Genomic DNA, 23,608 nt, shown 5'->3' with positions numbered 1-23,608 from the left:
CTGAAGTGCGTAATTATTATTGGGAGATTCCACAACATTATTTGTTTAATAATTCTTTGTGGAGAAAACGCCAAAAGGACGGGAATACAGTATTAGGTAGACTGCTCACTGTGAGCTTTAGAGAACCAGAATGATATTACCTTAGACTTTTGCTTCTGCATGTAAAAGGTGCAATAAGTTTTGCTGACCTGTGAACTGTAGGAGGTGTAATTTATGATATATTTCGTGAAGCTGCTAAACATAGAGGATTATTAATTGATGGCACTATCTGGAAAGATACGATTGATGATGCAATCATCCTTATTATGCCCAAACAACTACGGCAACTTTTTGCATACATATGTGTGTGGATGTCCTTCTGATGCAGACAAATTATGGGATGAGAATAAATCTCACTTTATTGAAGATTTTTGTTGGAAATTACACTGAACAGAAGGAGCCTGTGTGAACTGTGAAATGCATCCCCTTAATGAAATTCAAAAAGTATTCACATTGCATGGAATGAAATGTTCACTTTTCAAACTTCCAGACTCCTTTATTAACGAATACAACTAACATGTGATAAATCACACGAGCGACAACAGGCAGAGGTTTTGATCAATTCTCTGGACGATGAACAGTTGGCAGCCTTTCATACTATAACTTCCGCCATCAAAGATCAAACTGTACACCCCAAATGCTTTTTCTTGGATGGTCCAGGCGGTAGTGGAAAAACATCTTTGTAAAGTTTTAATACATTATATTAGAGGTCATGGTGGTACTGTTTTACCCACAGGATCTGCAGAAATTGCTGCAAATTTACTTCTGGGTGGAAGAACCTTTCATTTCCAATATAAATTACCAATTCCATTAAATGAAACTTCAATTTCTAGACTCGATATAAAGAGTGAAGTTGCTAAAACCATTAAAAAGGCCCAACTTCTCATTATTGATGAATGCACCATGGCATCCAGTCATGCTATAAACGCTATGGACATATTACTAAGAGAAGTTAGGAATTTGAATGTTGCATTTGGTGGGAAAGTTCTCCTTCTCAGAGGGGATTTTCGACAATGTCTCAGTGTTGTGCCACATGCTATGTGATCGGCCATAGTACAGACGAGTTTAAAGTACTGTAGTGTGTGGGGATGTTTCAGAAAGTTGTCTCTTAAAACAAATATGAGATCAGAGGATTCTGCTTATAGTGAATGGTTAGTAAAACTTGGAGATGGTAAACTTGATAGCATTTAGGAATGGATGTTATTGAAATCCCCCGTGAAATTATTTGTAATGGATCTATTATTGAAGCTACCTTTGGAAATAGTATATCTATAGATAATATTAAACATATATCTAAACATGCAATTCTTTGTCCTAAAAATGAGCACATTCATAAATTAAATGAAGAAATTTTTGATATACTCGATGGAGATTTTCACACCTATTTGAGTGATGAGTCTATCAATTCAATAGATGATGCCAAAAAGGAAAATCTTCCCATCGAATTTCTTAATAGTATTGCTCCTTCAGGAATGCCATGTCATAAATTAAAATTGAAAGTAGGTGCAATTATTATGTTCCTGAGAAATCTTAATAGTAAATGGGGTCTTTGTAATGGTACTAGATTTATTATCAAAAGATTGCGACCTAACATAATCAAATCTGAACTATTAACAGGATCTGCAGAAGGAGAGGTTGTTCTGATTCCAAGAATTGATTTGTCCCTGTCTGACACTGGCCTCCCATTTAAATTAATTTGATGACAGTTTCCTGTGATGCCAGCATTTGCATTGACTATTAATAAATCACAAGGACAAATTCTAGACAGAGTAGGAATATCCCTACCTGAACCCATTTTCAGACATGGTCAGTTATTTGTTGCTTTCTCTGGAGTTCAAAGAGTGTGTAACATTAAAGTTAAAGTTGTAAATACATCATCACAAGGGAAATTAGTCCAGCACTCTGAAAGTGTTTTTACTCTTATTGTGGTATACTGGGAGATATTAGAATAAGTTTAATCAATTTATCGGTCATTGTTTGTATCAATGTAGTTTTTATATCATGTTTTTGTTGTTTTTATACCATGTCTTTGTTGCTGTTAGATCATGTTGTTATTGTTACTTATTAATAAATTTATATATTACTTTCATATACATTTTTCTAATTTTTTAAATCTCTGACACTTCTATTATAGAAAAAGGGCAAATAGTGATATTAAAATATTTCTTCTAATTAATTCCCTTTCAGTGTGCACAAATTCATGTACCAGGCCACTAGTTTATAAAAATCATATCTAAACATCAATATATATAAAATCCTAACATGCAAATAGACCGAACAGCGGAACAACTGAACAACCGGTCGCTATGACGTGCACTGACCACCAGCAGAGCATGGAACATGGTGGGCATCAGCCGTGGCGGGATGGTGGAGGGGGTGAGCAGGAGTGCCAGACCAAGGGCGCCAGTCGCTGTCATCAGGGCGAGCCTCTGGTGATTACTGAATATTCTTTGTTCCCGCGTGCATGGTCCTGCCCTGTGCTTGCACCTATTGCCAGTGCCAGCCCCGCTCACACCAGCTGCTGGCACTGGAGCCGCTGCTCGCACCTGCTGCCGGCACCTGGTGCCAGTCCCGATCGCTCAGCACCATCAGCGGGGTGCGAGCAGTGGCTGCCGGCCCCGATCGCCCCTCAGGGCTTCTCTCCCCCTGCTCCTAAGGGGCGATCGGGGCCGGCGCCGTCAGTGTGTGGGAGCAGTGGCAGCAGGAGAGGGGCTGCCAGCAGACAAGGGACCGGGGGCTGCAGCAGGAGGGGCCGGGCAGGGGAACAGAGGATGGGCTGAGACCCGCCCCTTTGCCCACAGCAGCCTTTCGGCCCACAGTTCCTTTCAAGGTGCATGAATTCGTGCATTGTGCCCTTAGTAGGCATATAAAAGTGATGAAAATAAAAAAAAGATATGTAAAAGTTATGCCATGCAAATACTAATAAAAATAATTTTGTTGAAACTATATTAACCTCAGATTAACTAAAACTAAATTAATAATTTAAAGCTACAGGGTTTTAAAAAATTTTTTTCTTTGTATATAATAGGTGAAAGCACACCTCCCTGGCAAGATGGTTTCCTGTCACAATGCAATGCTGCCATGCCGCCACAATTAACGCTTTTTCCTTCCTGTCACTATATGTCCTGAAGAAACTGTTTTAGAACAGTGTGGATTTGTTGCATTACCTTCAGAAGCATGTTCATTTTAGATAGAACAAGTGTATTGAAAATGTGGTCAGCATTTCCATTTTTCACTTTTTCAGGTACCTAACAACTTAACCAAAACTTATAAAGACCAGCAAATATTCTGGGCTTTATGCAAATCTGTAGTCTCTGATATTCTAGATCCATAGTCTGCAAACTATGGCCTCTGGGCCAGTTTTTGTAAATAATGTTTTATTGGCACACAGTTATGCCTATTCACTTATATATGGCTGCTTTTATCTACAACAGTTGATAGTTGCAATAGAGACTATAGCTCACAAGTCTAAAATATTTACTATCTGGACTTTAATGACCCTGCTGCAGACTACCACTTGGTTTGAATTTGCACTTTAAGCCTAATCCCTTCTACCTTATTAACCTGTTACGTGGTACATTACTATTCCTTACTGACATCAGTTTCCACAGTAGCAACACAAAAAGTTCAATGGTGTCTATTACATGGTTTACATATTTGTTCGCTTTGATGCGCCTATATTGTAAGTCATCTCATTTTATCATTGCATAAAAATCCTGTGAGATGGGTATCATCACCCCCATCTGACCAATGAGAAAATTAAGGTTCAGAAGGCCTAATTCAGAGTTATAGTTGCAATTGCTGGTAGCCAAACCCAAGTTTGCTTTTACTAATAACCATTGTGCTGTTTCTTTCTGGCGTACTTCTCTCAACTTTCCTTTTCTCTGTTTCATGGGCTCTTCTTACTGCCCATGGATCATTTTCTGCCTATGAATGATTTAATCTCTGTTTCTATTACAAACTGTTTTCTTCCCTTTTTCATGTCACTGAATCACTATACAATGCATCTGTGACTTTCGAGTCAGGAATGTGCTCATCCCTCTCTGGGAGGCATGAGATGAGGACAAAAACATTCCCTGTACGGAATCACCTTTGAAGACCAATACAATACACTTTGGTAACATCCTGTGGTAAACTATCCAAGTCTTTCTGTCAAGGTGAGGGGTATAATTGAAATCTAGTTATTTTCATTCCTCTGATATTAACTTTTAATTTTTTTAGATATCCTTTTGTAAAATATTTAGTTATGTTTCTTTACTAGGTTCTTAACCTCTTTCTGAGGAGACAAATACTAGGATGGTAATAGATATGTTTGAGCAATTGTCTAATTAGGCCTATTTTTTTAAAATATTCAATTAGATATCTTATAGATATGTTTAATGCAGTCTACATATTTACAGTTACGCTATAAAAACAGTTGTGTTAGCCCTAACCGGTTTGGCTCAGTGGATAGAGTGTCGGCCTGCGGACTCAAGTGTCCCAGGTTCGATTCTGGTCAAGGGCATGTACCTTGGTTGGGGGCACATCCCCAGTGGGGAGTGTGCAGGAGGCAGCTGAGAGATGTTTCTCTCTCATCGATGTTTCTAACTCTTTATCCCTCTCCCTTCCTCTCTGTAAAAAATCAATAAAATATATTTTAAAAAAGCAGTTGTGTTAAAACAACTAACATACATATTAAATTAAACCATTGAAGTGCCATATCATATAGTAGAATAAGCAGTGGTTTTTGGATACTTGTATTCTAGTTCCCACTTTCCTTTGTAATCAGCTGTGAAACCTTGGACAATTTCCAAATGTTCCTCTAAATAAGTTGTATTAGCAACAATTTTCTCACCTATAAAAGTAGGGGACTCTGTTACCTCTAAGATCCTTTTCAGGTCTAAAATTATTTGGTTCTGTGATTTAATTTGTACTGTATGTTTCTTTATTTAGCAGATATCATGCATAAGATCAAATGCTTCTGTTCTCTGATAAAAACAGAGTTCCATTAATGGTCTTGGAGTTACCAAAGGAAGGCTTAACTATATAAAACTATTACCATTAAAAACACATTCAAACCAAACATAACAAGATTTTAAACTAAGATAAAATTGGTTTCTCAACAAAATCCAAAACAAATAATGTTCAGTGATATGAACAGTGTAGTCTTTTCTTTGTCTATCTTTCTAAATTACTAGAAAAAACTTGAAGGAAACAGTTTATTTCTAATTCAGTGGCACTACAAATGGATGGCACTGTTTAAGATATGTAGTTTAAGAATAATGAGACATTTAATTATATGACTAACCTAACATTAGTTAACCAACCTTATTTTTCAGTCACTTAAAGTAAATAAGTTCTGGAGATGTGATGTACAGAATGGTAACTAAAGTTAACAGTACAGTATCATATATTTGAAAGTTCCCAAGAGAATAAATCTTAACATCACAAGAAAAAAAATTATATGTGATGTAATGAATGTTAACTAAACTTACTGTGGTAATCATTATTCAATATACACATACATTAAATCTAGCCCTCTGCTCCTGCACTGGAGAGATGAGTCCCCAAGACATTTGGCTTTGAAACCACACTCACACTCAGGAGAAACACAGGACTGTAGGGAACAAGGATTCCACTCTTAACTAGCTTGTGCATAGACCCACTTGCCCCAGGACACAGCACAAAAAACAACAACAGTTCACCAGCTAGAATTGAAGCATCTACCGGAGGGGAAGGAATCTGTTGGGGTTCCCCCTGGGAATGGTACACTGGCAGATACCATCTTTGCCAGCTCCCTCTACCTTGGTGGCATCAGTGCAGGTGGGTACCGTTTTGTACCCCCATTTTAACCTGCTAACAGAGGCAGGAAAACAGCACTGCCCCTACCCCATGTCACTTAAACAACCTGACAGATATGGCTCCAGCCTCCCACACAGCATGCTAGACCCTGCCAGAGCCAATGGTACAAAAAGAGACCACAGGGGAAGCCCATTGAGCACCAGGACCGGACACCATAGGTCTGAAACAATCAGAACAAGAGCTTGAGAGACAACCAAGAGCTAGAGCAAGGTTATATGGTAAGATTCATGTCCTACATAGAGCTGTTCCTTCTAGACATGTGAGAGCTATTTAGCATAATACACAGAAACAAACACAGAAAGGCACACAAAATGAGTAAACAAAGGAACATGTTCCAAATGAAGGAACAGGTAAAACCCTAGAAAGAAACCTCAGTGAAACAAAGACAAGTATCTTACCTGATAAAGAGTTCAAAGTAGGGCATAAAAATGCTCACCGAATTAGGAGGAAGAATGGATGAACACATTGAAAACTTCAACAAAGAGAAAATATAAGAAAGTACCAAACAGTACTTGCAGAGATGAAAATGCAATAACTGAACAGAAAAATACACAAGTGGGAATCTACAGCAGATTAGAGGAAACAGAATGGATCAGTGACCTGGAACACATAGAAGTGGAAATTACCCAAACACGGTAGAACAACAAATATTTTTAGGTGAGGATAGCTTAAGGAACCTGTGGGACAACATCAAGCATATAGACATTCGCATTATAGGGATCCCAGAGGCAGAAGACAAAGAAAAAAGGGCAGAAAACTTCTTTGAAGAAATAATTTGAAAACTTGCCTATATTCTAGGGAAGGAAATAAATATCCTTATCCAGGAAGCACAGAGTCCCAAACAAGATGAGCCCAAAGATATCTACATCAAGACACATTATAATTTAAAGTATAAAGTGAAAGATAAAGAATCTTTAGCCCTGCCTGCATGGCTCAGTTATTAAGCATTGACCTATGAACCAGGAGGTCACGGTTCGATTCCTGGTCTGGGCATACGCCTGGGTTGTAGGCTCAATTCCCAGTAAGAGGCATGCAGGAGGCAGCCGATCAATGATTCTCATCGTTAATGTTTCTGTCTCTCTCCCTCTCCCTTCCTCTCTGAAATCAATAAAAAATATATTTTTAAAAAAGAATCTTTAAAAACAGGAATAAAATAACAACTAGTTCCATATAAGGGCAACCTCATAAGACTGTTAGCTCATTTTTCAGTAGAAACTATGCAAGCCAGAGGGATTGGCATGATATATTCAAAATACGGAAAGGAAAAAAACTCCAACTAAGAATACCCAGTAAGGGTATCATTCAGAATTGAAGGAGAAAGTGTCTAAGACAAGCAAAAGCTAAAGGAGTTCATCACCACTAAACTGGCTTTACAAAAAATGTTAAAGTGGCTTTATTACACTAAAAAAAGCTATAACTAGAAATAAAGTATATGAAGGAAGGAAATTCTACCATGTAAAGGCAAATATATAGAAAAGGTAGTAGATCAACTATATATAAATACTAGTATGAAGGTAAAAAGACAAAAGTAGTCAAATTAACTATAACTACAATTAGTTAAGGGATACACAAAATAAAAAGATGTAAAATTTGACATCTAAAATGAGGGAGTAGAAATATAGGGTTGATAATAGATACACAAACAGTAACTACCTTATGGTCCAGCGATTTCACTTCTAGATATATACTAGTATACGAGGAAAATGAAAACACTAATTTGATATATATATATATATATATATATATATATATATATATATATATACCCTTATCCTCATTGCAGCATTACTTACAATAGCCAAGATAGGGGACAACCTAAGTGTCCATCAATAGGTGAATGAGGAAAAAGATGTGTTGTACATACACAGTGAAATATTACTCAGCCATAAAGGAGTGAAATCTTGCCATTTACAACAAATTGGATGCACTTTGAGAGTATTATGCTAGGTGAAATAAGTCAGAAAGAGAAAGACAAATACCATATGATTTAACTTATATGTGGAATCTATGAGAAAAAAAAAACCCACAAGAAACAAAAACCAGTTTTATAGACACAGAGAACAGATTGTTGCCAGGGTACTTGGGGGTAGGCAAAATGGGTGAAGGGAACTAAAAGATACAAACTTCTAGTTATAAGATAAATAAGTCATGAAATGGAACGTACAACAGGGAGTACAGATAATATTTTACCAACTTTGTATGGAGACAAATGGTCAACAGACTTATTGTGACAATTTCATAATGTATATGTCAAATTACTATATTGTACACCTGAAACTAATAGAATATTGTATTTTAGTTATATCTCAATATAAATAAATAAATACATAAATAAATACATAAATAAAATAGGTGGCATACTCAAGAGTATCAGGGATATCTCTGCTTGTCCTTTTCCCTGCCAGTGTGGCTGTGACGGTTATAAATTAACCAAGTTCTTGTCAACCCACACATTTGTTTTGTGTTTCAAATTATTGAATAGTATTTTTCTTGTCTGTCATGTTCTTGAGAATATAGAGTGATTTAAAATAAATATACAGATGTTTATATATATATGGATGTGGTTGTATGTATGTGTGTACATACAACCACATACATATATGTGTGTACATAGTGTGTGTGTGTGTGTGTGTGTGTGTGTGTGTGTCTGTGTGTGTGTAAAGGGAAAATACAATGTATTTGGACCAGACAGGCCTGAATTTGTATTTCAGTTGAATTAGTCACTAGCTGTGTTATATTTACATGTGATTTAATGTCTATGAGTCTCATTTTATCACCTGTAAAATAGGAATGATAGGAATTATCTCATAGTGAGGATAGACTATATAATGTATTTCAAACACTTGATACAGTGCCCGACCTCCTTTAGTAGGCATTTAACAAGTGGCATTGCTAGTAGTTAAGCATAGATTCTTGAAAGTTATATAAATTTAGGCAACAAGTTTGGCAGTTTATAATCTACAAAACTCTATAAAATACATATATATTATATATAGACAGTATATCTACACTAATAAAAAGAGAAAGATGCAAATTGACCGTACCTCCGTGACGCCCACCAGCCAATCAGGAGTGAGTATGCAAATTAACCTGACAAAGCTGGCAGCGGCCCCGCTCCCAGCCACTCCGGGCCTATGGGAGTCGGAGAAGTCAGGGGAGACGGAGAAGTCGGGCGCCAGTGCCTGAGGCTGGCTGTGGTCTGGGAAATGAAGAAGCTACCTGCCCTGTGATCCCAGGCCACAGCCAGCTGCAGAAGCCACCCACTTCACGTCCGCCCCCACCCCCATGTCCTGGGGGAGACAGAGAAACCGGGTGCCAGCGCCTGAGGCTGGCTGCAGCCCGGGAGATGAAGAAGCCACTTGCCCCATGATCCCAGGCCGCAGCCAGCCAGAGAAGCCACCCACACTGCATCCCAGGGAAGATGGAGAAGCCGCCTACCTGTGGTCCAGGCGCCAGCACCTGCGGCTGGCTACGGCCTGGTAGACGGAGAATCCGCCCACCCCGCAGTCCTGGGTGCCAGTGCTTGCGGCTGCAGCCCAGGCAAAGCCACCTGCCCACCATCCCCTGCGGCTGCAGCCAGCCCAAGTGAAGCCGGCCCGGGTCCCAGGTGTCTATGGCTGACCAGAGGGAGGGAAGCCCAGATACCAGGTGCCTGTGGCTGGCTGGAGGAGGGAATCCTGGGTCCTGGGTGCAGGACTGAGGCAGAGGTAGTTAGGGGCAATCAAGCCAGCAGGGGAGCAGTTAGGGATGATCAGGCTGGCAGGTAGAAGCAGTTAGGTGCAATTAGGCAGGAAAGCGAGTGGTTAGAAGCCAGCAGTTCTGGATTGTGAGAGGGGTGTCTGACTGTCGGTTATCCCCCAAGGGGTCCCAGATTGGAGAGGGTGCAGGCTGGGCTGAGGGAAACTCCTCCCCCCTCCCCGTGCACAAATTTCGTGCACTGGGCCACTAGTGTATTATATATGCACATATACCATAGAAATCAGTAATTCCACTCCTTGGTATTTATTTAGGAGAAATGAAGGTATATTTCCATAAAATTATCATATGCAGATGTTTATAGCAGCTTTTTAAATAATTCCAAAAGCTAGAAACAACCCAAATGTCCATCAGCTGATGAATGGATATACAGATTATGTTATATCCATACAATGGAGTACTACTCAGTGATATAAAGGAATGAACTGATACATGTAATAATATGAACAAGTCTCAAAAGCATTAAGTGAAAAAAGTCAAATTCAAAAGGCTACCTACCATGTGAATCCATTTATCTGACATTCTAGAAAAGGCAAAACTATAAGGATAAAACCCACATAAGTGGTTGACAGGGGTTGGGTGTAACATGAGGGCATTGACTGTAATGGTGCACAGGGGAACATTGTATAAAGATAAGTATTATCAGAATGCATTCTTGTATCAATAAGAATAATAGAAGTATAATACGGACCAAAAAAGCAGTTGTGAAATATCTAGAGCAGGGATCCTCAAACTTTTTAAACAGGGGGCCAGTTCACTGTCCCTCAGACCGTTGGAGGGCTGGACTATAGTTTAAAAAAAACTATGAACAAATTCCTATGCACACTGCACATATCTTATTTTGAAGTAAAAAAACAAAACGGCAAAAACACCCGCATGTGGCCCGCGGGCTGTAGTTTGAGGACGCCTGATCTAGAGTATCTTTATATAATGTTTAAAGACCTGTAAACAGTGAGATATATTATCTATAAGTACATAACTATGTATTTGAAAATGATGAACCCAAATTCATGCAAGTGTTTCATGTTAGGGGTGGGATGGAAGGGAGGGAATGTGACCAGTCAGTGTGATGCATGTGTTGGGGAGGAGGAATTTTTTAAGGAGCCAAAATAAGATTTGTAATTGTAAAGAATGTCATCAGTATTATAAATAGTTATATTTAGTTGAAAATATACATATATGTGTACACTATCTCTGGAAGGATATACAACAAACAGGTAACTAATAATATCAGGGAGGATTTGTAGTTCTGAGAGTTGGAGATGGCAGAAAGATTTACTTTACATTGTATCTTTTTTACACTTTTTGTATTTTGTTTTTTACATGTATTTTTATGTGAGTATAAACATAAGTGAATGCATGTAGTTTTTATAAAAATAATTGCCAAAGATTATGGGAAATATAATGGCACAAAACCAGGGAAAATATCTGATTTGTTAAATTTCTTAATGTTGGTGATATGAAATTTATTTTTGACGTGTACTATTAATGAAATTATGTACTATTAATGAAATTAGAAAATGCAATAGAAACAGCACATTTAAATTAGATTTTTTGTAGTTTTATTTTCTTACATTACATATAACATAAATCCAAGTCAAACTAGCATAAACCCAAAGAAAAAAAGGGTTACTGTACCCAGGAAGTCTAAGAAATGGGTAAGAATTTGTTTGGTCCTTGGGGATCTGGGGACACAAATGATGTCATCAGGATTATTTTCTCCTTAGGCCTAATGGTAGAGCAACCTGGATCATATCTACCTGAGTTCATCCTATCCCCCAGGACTGAACAAGATCACTGTGGCATAGGCTAAGGGCATTTCCCTCCAAAAAAGATGTGCTGGCCAGATAAAAACATATCTGATAGAGGAAGGAGGTTGTAAAGCCACAAAGTTTATCATAGCTTTGAAGGCAGTCTCCAGTGCCTCGGCAGAAGATTAGATGTTTGGAATTGATAAATTAAGTTTATTGCTGTGACACAACACCAAATCTTTATAACCAACTAAATGTGGAAAGTGAAATGTTCAATATTACCCAAAACTTAGGAATTTAAATAAAGTTTTCATGATTCTATATTTACGGCAGAGCTTTCTTAAGCAGAATCTTCATTGTGGCATTTTCCTGCTAGAACATGGGTTTATATTTTTGGGTTGTGTGGTTTTTTTTTTCCCCTAGAAGTACCAGGTAAAAAAACATCAGAATAATCAATTAAGGTAACATTTATTTAGCAAATTGTCTGTTACCTGTCTAATATTGATATTCCTTAAATACATGTAAATTTAATATGATATGTGCTTTTTTGTGTGAATATTTTTTACTTGCCACTGACACAGTGGGTATCTGTGTCTCCCAAGCTACTATTTCAGTCACATTTTGTAATATACTGAAAGTTGACAAAGTTGTTCATTATTGGCATCAAGAATCAGGCACCTATTTTTATTTTAAATGCTTTTTAATAATTTATGAGAATGTTTCATCTATGATTCTAGAATGTGACATAAAACAAGTGCTAATTTAATTTTTTAATTAAATTGATTGGGGTGACATTGGTCAGTAGGATCATACAGGTTTCAGGTGTGGATTTGTATGTTACAAGATCTGTATATTTCACTGTGCGCCCACCACCCAAAGTCAAGTGATCTTCCTTCACCTCATATTAGATCCCTCCACTTCCCATCTCCCTTCCCTGTGGCAGCCACCACTCTGCTGTCTGTGTCCATGAGTTTCAGTTTTATAGCCCACATACGAGTGAAATCATATGGTTCTTAGCTTTTTCTGCATGACTTATTTCACTTAGCATAATGTTCTCAAGGTCCATCTATGTTGTCACAAATGGCAGTATTTCATATTTTCTTATGGCTGAGTAGTATTCTATTGTATAAGGTAACTGTTAGAATTTGCTAGCCCAGCTAGAGAAAAATTAATTAATTTAGTGCCTAAATGTATACACAAAGGTACAAACTGCTGCATGTTTTTATAATTCTCCATTATTAAAATAGAAAAGTGGCATTGTTTAGTGATCACTTATATTACACTATGATCTGGATTTCACAATTTGTCTTATGACTTCATCCTTATGTAAGAAAATAATTCCAGTAAATCATATGAGTTCAGCAAAATTAGTGAATTTCTGCCTCTATTGCCATTAGTATAGTTTGTGAGATGTGTGATTATAATTTGCTCTGTATTATCTATCAAGCATCATTTAAAGTGAAAGACATTGTTTTCATGCAAATTAAACTCCAAGTAAACGAAACTGAAACCTGATTTTTCAGTACCATATTTTAAAAGTTAAGAACATTTTGGCTATGCCTGAAATCCAGTGGGAATGATGATTGGAAGGTGGCAATTCTTTTAAAATTACTAGTTTGAACCCTATAGAAAATACTGATTGCAGAACCTTTAGTTTGAATTTTATAGGCAGAGAGGAACAATAGCATTTCTTTTATAAAATATCTCTAATATTCAGGATTGCTCCCATTCTCCCTTTAAAGACTTTTTTTTTCCTGCAGAAAAGGAACAGAAAAGGTTAAATCATATCTGTAGGAATCAGTCTTGTGTGTGTGTGTGTTTTTAATGTTAAATATCAAAGATGGCTTAACAACATATTTAGAATTTTCTGAGTTTTACTGTTAATAAAGTTAAAAGAAAATCTAGTCTGATCGGGCAGCGGAGCCACATTAAGTTTGTATCTGAAACACCCAGTGTGCTTATCTCAACCCTTGATATTGCTCTGAACCCCTGTTCCACATGCTGGATTCTGTGTTAAAGTTAAACATTGCAGAAGGGCATATATCTGATGATACAGATGAATAAGGTTGAAGTTTAGGAATGAGCAAAGTTGGTATATTTAATAGGTTCAAGTCTACAGTGTTTCTGTTATTGACATAATTGGATTATTTTGTGGAAACTTATTAGACATTCCTAAAAATACTGATAGGTTTAAAACTCATAAATTTAAGACTCCTATTCATACTATAGTACTGTATTTTAACATATCAAACTAATTTTAAATTTCTTAAAATATTTGATTGCTTGCAGGCAAAGTTGTTAGCCATGCAACAAGCCAGAGAAACTGCAGTTCAACAGTACAAAAAACTGGAGGAAGAAATCCAGACACTTCGAGTTTATTACAGGTAAAATTCTTTTTAGCCTGGTCATAAGTGAGTGTTGGTTTGGGAAATGCTTGTACCCAATTTTACAGTGGTGAATGAAGAAATTCCTCAATGAAATTAAACATCATGTACTTAAAGCACTTTTTGTAATTTACCTCTTTTCCTTCCTGCATTTGGTAAGGTTTAAGTTTAGAGTCCCATCAGATTTATAAAACTTATATAACTCATAACCAGTTGTCTAAATGGAGCCTGGTCAGCTGTTGAACTATTGACTCACCTAAATGCCACCACTAAAATGATGACATGTATTTTCAAAGTGGTACATGAATATCAGTAATAACAGCCTTTCACCTATTACAATATAACTAGAGGCCCGATGCACGAATTCATGCATTGGTGGGGTCCCTAGGGGTGGCCTGTGGGGATCTGGGATCAGGCCCCAGCTCACGCCCCCAGGTTCACAGCCCCAGTTTATGCGCCCAGGTTAGCAACCCCAGCTCGCACCCCCCAGCCCCGCAGCCCCTCCTTGCACCCCGCTGTAGCCTGGTGCCCGCCCCCTCACCTGCTCCACCATCCCGCCTGCGGCGATCGATTGGGCCGGGCGCCCCTGCCTGGCTTCCTCAGTGCCTGTGAGCTGGGTGGCGGCACTGCCTCCCGCTGCTGCCGCTGGTCACCGTCTGTGTGGCGATGGATCAGCAGGGCGATGGGGCCCCGCTCGCACCCGCCTTGGCCTGGTGCCACCCGCTCACCTGCTCCACCATCCTGCCCCGATCCCATTCTCCTTGGGGCCCATCAGGGCCGGCAGCGCCTCCACTGCCCCCGCTGCCAGTGCTGCATCGCCGACGCCCGCCATTTTTGCACCCCCCTCTCGTGGTCAGCACACGTCAGAGTGAGCGATGGAACTCCCAGTCTCCCAGTCAAACTCTAGGTCGAACAACCGCCTGAGGGGACAATTTGCATATTAGGCTTTTATTATATAGGATATAAGAAGTTTCTAAAGGAATGCCACTAAAGGATTTTTAAGTTTTATTTAATTATGCTACAAGAGTAGTTGTGAAATTAATTCAGTAGATCACACTGGCATTTTTAATGGAAAAAAATAAAATATAAATGGCAGAGTGCATCTCTTGTAGGAAGGTTAAATACTGTTTTGTGATACTTTTGTTTCAGTTTTGTGTTGCATGAGAGAGAAAGAGAGAGTGCTAAGATTATGTCTGGGGCTATGTATAAAATATATAACCTCATAGTGGATCATGATTTTAAAAAAGATTTGAAAAATGATGTACAAATTTCTATATATGCTTTGATACTTACTGAGATTGAGAAAAAGAAAAAAAACTCAAGTCTGAAATGCAAGAACTCACTAACTGGGGCTGTAGATTATTGATATATTTTTAGAATTTTGACCTTCCTTTCAGAATTAATGTTAAGTGCAATAAATCAAAATCGGTTTTACTGAAATACAAATATGAAAGTATTATCTCATGGTATTTAGTATATACATAAGTCATTATTAATACATTAAATCCCTAACTAGATCTAACAGTAAGTCTATGAACAACTGTAATTTCAAAGTAATGAAGACTGTGAATGGTATTTTGGGGATAACTGAAAGTACTGAAATGTGACATGAAAATACCAATAGTGTCTATGGGTACAAATTCTTAAGAACCACCAGTACCACTGGTGTAGTTTGTCACCTGTATTCATAATTGTAGGAAATGCTGTATTTACATGAGAGCTACTGAAAAATAGATGAGATTTTTCCCCATCCCCAAACTATGTCTGCTCTGGAACAGTGTTACTGACATATACAGTAGTTGGTTAGTGTTGTGAGATGTATTGTGTCCCTCAAAAAAGATATGTTGAAGTCCTAACCTCTAGTACCTAAGAATTTGATCTTATTTGAAAATAGGGTCTTTACAGAGGTAATCAAATGAAGCCATTAGCATGGAAATTTGGACACAGAGACACGTGCATAGAAGGAAGACTATAATGAAGACATGGGGAGACGATAACCTTGTCTCTGGAGTGATGCATCTACAAACCAAGGAACACCCATGATTGGCAGAAAACACCGAAAGTTAGAGGAAATGTGGAATAATTCTCTTATAGCTTAGCAGACATCTGGATGTTTAGCTTCCAGAACTGTGAGGCAATAAATTTCAGTTGTTTTAAGCCCCCCAGTTTGTGGCACTTTGTTACAGCAGCCCTAGGAAACTAATGCAGTATGTTTGGTTGATGACTGTCTGTGGGAAATCATGTGCTTGCAGTTAGAGACAGCGTTTATATGTGGTCATAAGTAGCCAGAACCCTGATAGTAGATGAAGACATACCATCCAATCACCCTTTTATTGAAACTATAGAGTGAATATGACAGTCTTCCCTCTATCCTATACTAGAGGCCCAGTGCATGAAAATTCATGCACTGGAGGGGGGGTTCCCTCAGCCTGGCCTGCCCCCTCTCACAGTCCAGGAGCCCTCAGGGGCAGGAGGCGACCTGGCAATCAGGGGAAGGCAACGCCCCATCACACCTCGGCTGCTGCCACTGCCGGCAGCACAAGCCTCAGCCGGCCCTGGTTACCTGAGCCTCAGGCGGCCCTGGGCAGCTGGGCAGCTGCCATCTGAGGCTTGCCTGTGCCTCCGACATTGGCTGGGCAGCCACCAATCGAGGTTTGCCTGTGCCTCGGGCTGGCCCTGGGCGGCTGGGGTCTGAGAGGACTGGGGGACTCTGGAGGCAAGCAGGGCTGAGGGGACTGGGAGCTGCCATCTTGTGGCTGTGGGCGCCGCCATCTTTGAGGGCGGGGCAACAATTAGCATTTCCCTCTTTATTGGCTGTGGGCACCACCATCTTTGAGGGCAGGGAAGTCAATTAGCATATTCCCTCCTTATTGGCTGTGTGCACTGCCATCTTTGAGGGCGGGGCAGTCAATTAGCATATTCCCTCTTTATTGGCTGTGGGTGCTGCCATATTTGAGGGCGGGGCAGTCAATTAGCATATTCCTTCCTTATTGGCTGTGGGCGCCGCCATCTTTGAGGGCGGGGCAGTCAATTAGCATATTCCCTCTTTATTGGCTGTGGGCGCCGCCATCTTTGAGGGCGGGGCAGTCAATTAGCATATTCCCTCTTTATTGGCTGTGGGCGCTGCCATCTTTGAGGGCGGGGCAGTCAATTAGCCTATTCCCTTCTTATTGGCTGTGAGCACTGCCATCTTTGTGATGGCGTGAGGGTCAATTAGCATATTCCCTCTTTATTAGATAGGATGATAAAAGACTAATATGCTAAGTGTCTGGTCATCTGGTTGGCCGCTCAACCAATCAAAGTGTAATCCTATCTAATAAAAGAGTAATATGCAAATTGACCGTCACTCCGACACACAAGATGGCTGCCCCCATGTGGTCAAAGATGGCTGCCCCCATGTGGACAGAAGATGGCCGCCACAAGTTGGCTGGCAGGGGGGGGCAGTTGTGGGCAATCAGGCCAGCAGGGGAGGGCAGTTGTGGGGGACCAGGCCTGCAGGAGAGGGCAGTTGGGGGAGACCAGGCCTACAGGGGAGGGCAGTTAGGGGTGACCAGGCTGGCAAGGGAGGGCAGTAAGGGGTGACCAGGCCATCAGGGGAGAGCAGTTGGGGGCGACCAGGCCTTCAGGGGAGGACAGTTAGGGACAACCAGGCCAGCAGGGGAGGGCAGTTAGGGGCAATCAGGCCAGCAGGGGAGCAGTTCCACATTGATCAGGCTGGCAGGGGAGTGGTCAGTGGGTGATCAGGCTGGCAGGCAGAAGCGGTTAGAGGCAATCAGGCAGGCAGGCAGGCGAGCGGTTGGGAGCCAGCAGTCCCAGATTGTGAGAGGGCAGTCGAACATCCCTCGAGGGGTCCCAGATTGGAGAGGGTGCAGGCTGGGCTGAAGGACACACACAACCCCCTACCCCCCCCCATGCATGAATTTCATGCACCGGGCCTCTAGTATGCTAATAATATGCTAAGGCTGCTCAACTACTTGCAGTGACATGCAATGACCACCAGGAGGGAGACTGTCAATGGGTCGACCAGTTTCTATGACGTGCACTGACCACCAGGGGGCAGACTCTCCAACCTGTAGGTTAGCTTGCTGCTGAGGTCCAGCTGATCGGGACTGAACAAGACAGGCTGGCCATGCCCTGGAGCCCTCCCATGGTCCCTCCCTGGCTGGCCAACCTCCCACATCCCACTGGCCCCGATCATGCACCGGTGGGATCCCTCAGCCTGGCCAGCACCCTCTCATAATCTGGGACCCCTCGGGGGATGTTGGAGAGCCAGTTTGCTGGAGTGACCGGTTGCTATGATGTGCATTGACCACCAGGGGGCAGATGCTCAATGGAAGAGCTGCCTCCTGGTGGTCAGTGTGCTCCCACTGGGGGCATGCTGCTCAGCCAAAAGCCACGCTCATGGCTAGTGAGTGCAGCGGTGGTGGCGGGAGCCTCTCCTGCCTCCGCGGCTGTGCTAAGAATGTCCGACGGCTCCCGGACTGTGAGAAGGCGCAATCCAGGCTGAGGGACCCTCCCAAGTTCATGAATTTCATGCACCCGGCCTCTAGTATTTTATAACAGTGGATTCTCAACTGTAGTTGGGCATTAAAATCATCTGATGACCCTCTAAAAATACTCATCCCTATCCCATCTCAGACCAATTATATCCGAGTATCTTGAGGTAGGACTCGGCTACCTGTGTGTTTTAAAGCTCCCTAGAAATTCCCATGCGGGGCCAAGTTTGGGGGCCACACATTTAAGTTAGCTACATTAAATTAGGGTCTCTTCTTGGTAGAATAATAGAAGCATATCTTAAGCCCTTTAGTAAGACTTATGAAAACTGTGATTTGTGCCTGGACCTTACAGTAGCCTCACCACATAGAAAGGAGAATTTTTATGGAAACTTCTTCTGCCATCCTTGTAGATAGGACAGCCGATGCTCAGTCAATGAATTCCAAGAAGCATATATTTTTTCATGAACTGACATTACTTTTTTAAAGTATGTTTTTATTGATTTTAGAGAGAGGAGGTGAGAGGGAAAGAGATATAGAAACATCAATGATGAGAGAGAATCATTGATTGGCTGCATCCTACACACCCCCTACTGGGGATCGAGCCCAAAACCGAGGCAGGTGCCCTGCTGGGAATTGAATTGTGATCTCCTGGTTTATGGGTCGATGCTCAACCACTGAGCCACACTGGGCAGGCCTGGCATTATTATTTTTTTTTATATTTTTATTGATTTCAGAGAAGAAGGGAGAGGGAGAGAAAGATAGAAACACCAATGATGACAGAGAATCATTGATTGGCTGCCTCTTGCACGGCCCCTACTGAAGATTAAGCCCACAACCCGGGCATGTGCCCTTGACCAGAATCGAACCCGGGACTCTTCAGTCCACAGGCTGATGCTCTATCCACTGAGTCAAACCAGCTAGGGCATGGCATTACTTTTTGAAAAAAGATACCTTGATGCCAAATCTTGACACTCTTCTTTGATAAATTGCAGAAGATTATTGAAAGATTTTGGAAAATAAAAACTTAAGTAGTTGTTTTCAAATACTTTTTGTAATCTACATGAATTTAACAGAGTTAAATGATCTTTTCTAAATAGTTAACAGTTATTGGCTCAAAGGTATGCTTTACAAGTATCCCCCTCACTGTTACTTTTTAACAATTGCTGGCAGTAAAGTAAGTCTACTGTGATTTGCTGTTGGACATCCCTGCCTCATGTGACCTTGCATAGAGGAGCCTCACCAAGACCACCTTCTTTTTATAAAATGAGAATTACAGTTCTTACCTAATAGAGTTGTTTTAAGTGTATACAGATCTTAGCACATATTTGGCTTATTTTTAGTGCTCCACTAATGTTAAGATAAATTTCTTTTTATAACAAGAAGTCAGTGAGATAGGAGTAAAATAAAAAACTATAATTTCACTGAAGCTAAGGAAGGAGATTTAAAAAAATCAAATATTGCTAATGGTTAAGTAAAATAAGGACTAAAAGTATCTATTTTGTTTGAAATTAGGTCATCATTAATGACCTCCTCCACAGTGGTTTTAATAAAGTATTAGATATAGAAGCCAATTTTCTGTGAGTTGAGAAGTGATTAGAAGTAAAGAAGCATAGCAGTTTGGACAATAGAGTGGTCCTTGAAGAAACATGAATAAACAGCCCTTGGCCTGTGTAGCTTGATTGGTTGGACGTCATCCAGTGCACCAAAAGGTTGCCGGTTTGATTCCCAGTCAGGGCACAAGCCCTTTATCTCTCTCTAAAAATCAATAAAAATATTTTTATAAAAAATAAACATAAAAAATATGAATAAGGAAGATGTTAATGACAGTTGAGATGAAAGGAAGGTAGGTTAAGGATTTAAGAGTTTTGGTTTTGAAAAATGGCAGATACTTGAGCATGTGTATGACTAATTGGAAGGAGCCAATAGAGAGAATTTTTATGAAACAGAATTTCTAAAGTAGGATGAGATAGAATCTGCCAAATGCAAAAGAGTTCGCCTTGAACAGAAAGGTGATCACCTTGTGCTCATAGACAGGAGTGAAGGACATGTGAAGAGCTGTGAATGTAAAGTTCAGTTCACAATTAATAATTTTCCTGTGAAATAAGGGTCAATAAGGGCTTCTGAAGTGAGAAGGCAGGCAGCTTTGAAAGGAATACTGAAAGTAATGGGAGAAAATAACTGAATAAAGAAAAGAACAAAGTTAAGCAATCTTGAAGACTGACCTGGGAACGAATGCCATAAATTTGTATGAGTTCCAGTTTGTACAATTGTGTAATTTAGCACAATTAACTGTCCTTCTATGGCAGCACCGAAGGCAAAGGATCAAAATGGTTCAAGATTATGAATTTGTAAGACTAAAATTATGGAGAGAAGAGTGATTGATTGCACACTAGCAGAAGAGTTGTTGAAATGTTGAGTGATAGTCTAAGCTCAATAGGGCAAGAAATAAAATTGAAAGGACATGTATGCTGAGAGAAAAAGGAGGAATCAAGAAATCACAAATCTTGAGGAGATCATAGAATAAATGTAGAGGTAATACAAAAATTTAAGAGCTGAAAGGATTGGAAGTCACAGTCAGAAAGTGGAGCTATTTAAGATATGAGATGAAGCACTCGATCTGAGCAGTGACAATGTTTGAGGCATTGCCTTAGAAATGGGTGGTTGGAATTGAGAGAAGGTGAGAGTCACTAGCTATGAAGTGAAAGATTTATGACACTAAAATATAAAATGCCCGTTTGGATATTGTCTCTGAAAATATTGGCACAGGTTGGGGTACTGTGTAAATGTAATAATAGAAGGTGACCTAGCAATTGGTAGATAAAAGCTACATGTTGAAATGAAGAGTGATGTATAGTTAGATGTATCAAAAGAAGAAAACCGTCCAGTATGGGATGCATGAAAAAATGTGTTGTATCCCCTCAAGAAAAAAAGGAAAGTTGTATCCTTCGGGGAGATCCATGTTTTTGTGAAAAATAAAAGGTACAGAGAACTTTTGTGCATTGCTCATCCTATCTAATAAAGAGGGAATATGCAAATTGACCATCACACCCTTACAAAGATGGCGGCACCCACAGGCAATAAGGAGGGAATATGCTAATTAACTGCCACGCCCTCAAAGTTGGCGGCAACCACAGCCACAAGATGGCGGCGCCCAGTCCCCCAGCCTGGAGGCGGGCCCAGCCTCTCCATGTGCCTGCCTCCAAAGTCCCCCAGTCCCATCAAGTCCCCAGCCCCCCAGGGCTGGTCTGAGGTGCAGGCAAGCCTCAGATGGTGGCTGCCCAGCCACCCAGGGCCGCCCGAGGCTCAGGTAACCAGGGCCGGCCAAGGCTTGCGCTGCTGACAGTGGCAGCAGAGGTGTGATGGGAGTGTTGCCTTCCCCTGATCGCCGGGTTGCCTCCAGCCCCTGAGGGCTCCCGGGCTGTGAGAGGGGCAGGCCAGGCTGAGGGACACCCCCTCCAGTGCATGAATTTTCATGCACCAGGCCTCTAGTGGTAATATAAAATGCTACATCTGCTGTGGAGAATGGTTTGGTGGTTCTTCAAAAAGTTCCACACAGAAGTCCCATTTGATCCAGCAATTCCCCACCTACCTATATAACCCAAAATAATTGAAAGCAATGGCTCAGACCAGATACTTGTACACCAGTGTTCATAACAGCATTTTCCACATTATCCAAAAGGATGAAACAACCCTAGTGTCCCTCAACCGATACATGAATAAAGAAAATGTGTGTTACATAGACCTACAATGGAATATTGTTAGCCATTAAAAGGAATGACATTCTGATGCATGTTACAACATGGATAACTCTTAAAAACATAATGTTAATTGAAATAAGGCAGACAGAAAAGACAAATATATGATTCCCCTTCTATGAGGTACATAGAATAGGCTAATTCATAGAAACAGAAAGCAGAATAGAGATTACCAAGGCCTAGGGAAGTGAGGAATAATGGTTGCCAGGAACTTGGGGAAAAATAGGAGAGTTGTTTAATGGATACAGAGTTTTGGGGAAAAGTTCTGAAAATGAGTAGTGGTGATGGTTATGAAATATTGTCAGTGTACTTCATGTCACTGAATTGTACACTTAAAATGGTTAAAATGGTGAGTTTTATGTTATTTTTTTTACCACATTTTTTAAAGGTACAGAAAATGTTCTCTGAGGGTGTACAGAAATTTATTTTAAATGGAATAGTGGTAAGGTCCCTGAGATACAAAACTCTAGGAAGAAAGAGACAATTGCTGTAAAGAACAAAGCGTAAATTTCCTGGAAGTTTACATTCAGGTTCAAGTTGATTTAAATGAAAATCCCCATTATTTCCTTACACCCTAAATAGATGGTGCCTATGAATCAATACATGAAACACAACTATTTCATAGAGGTATTAGTTTTTTCCTCTGAGTTTCCTGTTACAGAGGAAATAATAATCTTTATTGTTGAGAGTATTATAGATGTCCCCCATTTTCCTCCCATTGCTACCCCACCCCAGGTGTTCACTAAAAGTTCCATCCTATATAATAAAGAGGTAATATGCAAATTGACTGTCACATCCTCACAAGATGGCTGCCTACGACCAGGCCGGCAGGGGGTTTAGTGAGGGATGACCAAACGACTGAACAGCAGGCTGCGTGGGGTGACCAGGCTGGCAGGGGGGTTAGTGAGGGACAACCAAATGAGTGAACAGCAGGCTGCGTGGGGCAACCAGGCCAGCAGGGGGGGCAGTTGGGGGCAATTAGGCTGGCAGGGGGGCAGTGAGGGGCAACTAGGCCAGTAGGGGGGCAGTTGGGGGCAACCAGGCTGGCGAGGGGGGCAGTTAGGGGCGACCACACAGGCAGGCAGATGAGTGATTAGGAGCCAACAGTCCAGGATTGTGAGGGGTCCTGGATTGGAGAGGGTGCAGGCTGGGCTGAGGGGACCCCCCCCACCTGCACGAATTTCATGCACTGGGCCTCTAGTTCCTATATAAAGAAAAGTAAGGCTAATTCTGTCATTTTCATGTGTACATGTGTATGAAGAATTCATATTGGATTTCATTTAGCAAAGTTTAAGAAAAAATACATTTTCCATATTTCAAATTTTATACTTCCACATATATATGGCGCTGGATCCTAGAGCGAGTCACTATCAGCTTGCATGTAGACCATGAAACCAAATGAGTATGAGAATAAGCCTCAAGAATAAGTCTGGCCATGGTTAGGCACACATCAATCTCTCTCTCTCAAATCAATCAATAAATTTAAAGAATAAGTCTGGCTCTCAACTTTGCAACAGCCAAAACAGTGGAGGATATTTAGTCTTAAGGGCAGATTAAAATTGCTGGGTACTTTCATTTTACCTTGC

At 40.6% G+C, this 23,608-nt stretch overlaps 1 protein-coding gene across 8 annotated transcripts in view; it reads left to right on the top strand.

Annotated features, from left to right (window-relative positions):
• MIPOL1 (mirror-image polydactyly 1) overlaps nucleotides 1-23,608 on the top strand; it is a 340,115-nt gene that overhangs the window by 207,105 nt on the left and 109,402 nt on the right. For all 8 annotated transcript variants that reach the window (XM_079767462.1, XM_079767463.1, XM_079767465.1 and 5 more), the window contains one exon: nucleotides 13,677-13,771. In XM_079767462.1, coding sequence (XP_079623588.1) covers nucleotides 13,677-13,771 — 95 coding nt within the window. The remainder of the gene's footprint in view (nucleotides 1-13,676; nucleotides 13,772-23,608) is intronic.

This window comes from Cnephaeus nilssonii (genome assembly GCF_951640355.1).
Source record: "Cnephaeus nilssonii genome assembly, chromosome: 4".
In the NCBI taxonomy this organism is placed as follows: Eukaryota; Metazoa; Chordata; class Mammalia; order Chiroptera; family Vespertilionidae; genus Cnephaeus; species Cnephaeus nilssonii.
The sequence above is the reverse complement of the archived record's forward strand: the minus strand, read 5'-3'. Positions and strand labels throughout refer to the sequence as shown.